Source organism: Eimeria acervulina, genomic scaffold, assembly GCF_000499425.1.
Source record: "Eimeria acervulina Houghton genomic scaffold, Eah_scaff220, whole genome shotgun sequence".
Lineage (NCBI taxonomy): Eukaryota > Apicomplexa > Conoidasida > Eucoccidiorida > Eimeriidae > Eimeria > Eimeria acervulina.
This window is the reverse complement of record NW_013550017.1, coordinates 1-3,408: the sequence shown is the minus strand read 5'-3', so window position 1 is coordinate 3,408 and position 3,408 is coordinate 1. Positions and strand designations below refer to the sequence as shown.

The following is a 3,408-nucleotide window of genomic DNA, read 5'->3' as shown; positions in this document are numbered from 1 at the left end:
ATATATATATATATATATATATATATATATATATATCTAAACACACATATATATAAACTATATATATATATATATGTATGTATATGTTTATTGCAGTATTCCCTTTGGGGGCGGAGAGTCCTCACACTGCCCCCATCAGCAGCACTCCTCAAGGAGGTGCAGCAGCAGACGTCAACGGCAGAAAATCTCCTTTAGCCTCTTCGCACTCTATACATACACCCAAAGCCCAGGCACTCAGCCCCCCTATGTCTCCAAGCAACGTAAGATCTATAAACATATATATATATATATATATTTATATATTTATATATATATTTACTTATTTGTATGTGCACCAACAAACAACCATTGCCTCCTACAACGATTTAGGGTTTAGGAGTTGGGGGTTAGGGGTTAGGGGCTAGGGTTTAGGGTTTAGGGGTTAGGGGTTAAGGGTTAGGGGTTTAGGGTTTAGGGTTTAGGGTTTAGGGTGTATGCTTTGCACGTGGAAAGAAAGGGTTTGCAGGGTTTTTTATTGCGAATTACTTTGAAGCAAAAGTTTTTAGTTTTATTCTTCGGCAACAAATTCTGAGGTTTATTTGTGCTGCTGAATAAAAATAAATAAATGCAATAAATCCGTCTACATTTGGGGTGTACATGCAGCTCGTTGCTTTGCGTTTCTCTTCATTTGCAGGCACCGCGACTTCCCCCTCCCGCTCCTCTTGCTTCACATCCTGCTCCTGCTGCTGCTGCTCCTCCTGCTGTTACTCCTGCTGCTCCTCCGCCTTCTCCTCCTGCACCTGCTGCTGCTCCTGCTGCTGCTCCTGCCGCTGCTCCTGCTGCTGCTGCTCCTGCTGCTCCTGCTGTTGGTGCTGCAGGTGCAGCAGCGCCGTTTGCTGTTTCTGCAGCAGCGAACGAAGCTATGGATGCAGCAGCAGAAGCATCAGAAGCAGCAGCAGAAGCAGTAGCAGAAGCAACAGCAGCAGCTACTGCTGCTGTTGCTGCTGCAGACTGCCCTGTTGTTGATGAAGCAGCACTGCATACACTGCCTTCTGGAGAAGTGCAGCGCCGTGCACCTGTTAATCCCCTTCATTCGCCTTGGCTTGCAAGAATAGGCATAGGAAAAAACAGAAAAAGACGAAGAAAAGTTAAAGACCCTAAACTTCTCAACAACCCATTGAGAGGCAGACTCGTTGTCTGCATCAGCACATCAGCCCTACTCATCTGGCTATTCATTTGGGAGTAAGAAACAATACCAACCTCTAGGGTTTAGGGTTTAGGGTTATTTAGGGTCTAGGGTTTAGGGTTATTTAGGGTTTAGGATTTAGGATTTAGGGTTTAGGGTTTAGGGTTTAGGGTTTAGGGTTTAGGGTTTAGGGTTATTTAGGGTTTAGGATTGGAGGGGAGGGCCACCTACATATATATATTATATATATTTCTTTTTGATTTCTGTTTCTTGTGTGCAATGCTTGCAGATTATTATATAACTATACGAGTTTTAACGGTCGCTGTGTAAGCAGCGTTCAATATCCAGATTATAAGTTAGAGAAGGAGTCTGAGAGGGCTCCAATGGTGATACGTTATGGGTATGGTGCTTGTCAGTATAATTTAGGAGAGTTAGCATATCCTCGTGCTGCAGTAGGAAGCAGAGCATCCGATAAAGGCTATCCAACTGCTCTAGTAAAGAACGGTGCAAGCGGTGCATCTTCTGCTTCCTGGGATGCACCTAATAGCCGCATATTATCTGTTTTCGGGGGTCTTGAAACAAATTATATTCGGAACTACGGCGAGACATTTCGTCTGTTCTCTTCAATGTATCTACACGGCGGCTTTCTTCATATTCTTATCAATCTACTCTGCCAAATACAAAGCCTGTGGATGCTAGAACCGGTAATCATACTTATTATAAATATATATAATTAGCTATAAATATATATAAATATATAAATATATAAATACATAAATATAAAAATATATCTATATATATATATATGTATGTACATGTATGTGTGTATATGTATACGTATATACATGTATATATCTTAACGTACATAGAACATTATATATATATAAACCTATATATGTATATATATATAAACCTATATATATATATATATATATACATATATACACCTATGTACACCTCTATATACCTATATATCTATACGAATAAATACTTATAAATATCCATATATACCTCTAAATACCTCTCTCAATCTACATATATACATTTATTATATACATATAATATATATATAATATAAACATATTAACTAATATAAATATATAATATATAATATATAATATATATATATATGTTTATATATTTGTTTCAGGACTGGGGGTTTTGGCGTACTGCTTTATTATTTTTTATCGGCGGTTTGAGCGGCAATTTGCTGTCGGCAGTCGCAGACCCCTGCAACATTACTGTCGGTTCTTCAGGGGCAATGTACAGCCTAATGGGTGCTCTTATCCCTTATTGTGTTGGTAAGAGAAAGAATAAAAAGAATTATGTCTTGTCAGCTTTTAAATACATGTTGTTTTGCTGAAGATGCTCTTTGTTTTGTTTGTTTGTTTGTTTGTAAAGAAAGATAAAATAAATATTATTATAAAAATAATAATATTTATTATTATTATTATAAAAATAATAAATATTATTATTTTTATAATAATATTTATTTTATCTTTTAATATATTTATTTAGCTATTTGTGTTTTTTTCTTTTGTTTAATACCCTATTGTGTTGGAGATAGAAGATAATATTTATTATTTTATATCTTTAAATAAATGTACATATATTTTATTTATTTTCGTCTGTTTTGTTTATTTATTCAGAGTACTGGAAGACTATTCCCAGACCCTGCTGTATTTTAATCTTCTTCATTGTTGTGCTGGTGAGAAAGACAGCAGCAGCAGCAGCAGTAACAGCAGCAGCAGCAGGAGCAACAGCAGCAGCAGCAGTAGCAGCAGCAGCAACAACAACATCAGCAGCAACAGCAAAAACAGCGGCTGCAGCAGCAACAGCAGCAGCAACAGCAGTAACAGCAGCAGCAGCAGCAGCAACAGCAACCGCAACAGCAGCAGCAGCAGTAGCAGCAGCAGCAGCAGCAGCAGCAACAGCAGCATCATCACCTTACAAAGCACTTTGTGTGTTATTGAATAATATATTATTTAGAGTTTTTATTTGCTTCAAACTAAAAAGCAGCTATATAATTATATTTTATCTTTCTGTATAATAATGTATATAATAATTAATTAATTAATAATAATAAAATATTATTTTCGGGTTTTGTTTGCTTCTACCGATTTTACTTCCACTTCATTTTCTTACAAACAAACATTTGTCTTAACACCATCACCAGAGCATATACATACATATATATATATATATATATATGTATATATATATATATATATATATACTTAGAT

The 3,408-nt window shown here is 36.2% G+C and overlaps 1 protein-coding gene across 1 annotated transcript; it reads left to right on the top strand.

Moving 5' to 3' along the window:
* Positions 1–245: 245 nt before the first annotated feature.
* Positions 246–3,142, top strand: EAH_00026310 (rhomboid-like protease 4, putative; the record flags this gene model as incomplete). The annotated part of the gene is made up of 4 exons (XM_013396533.1): positions 246–260; positions 674–1,221; positions 1,455–1,565; positions 2,815–3,142. 4 exons carry the CDS (start codon positions 246–248, stop codon positions 3,140–3,142), a joined length of 1,002 nt encoding a protein of 333 aa, XP_013251987.1.
* Positions 3,143–3,408: the final 266 nt, after the last annotated feature.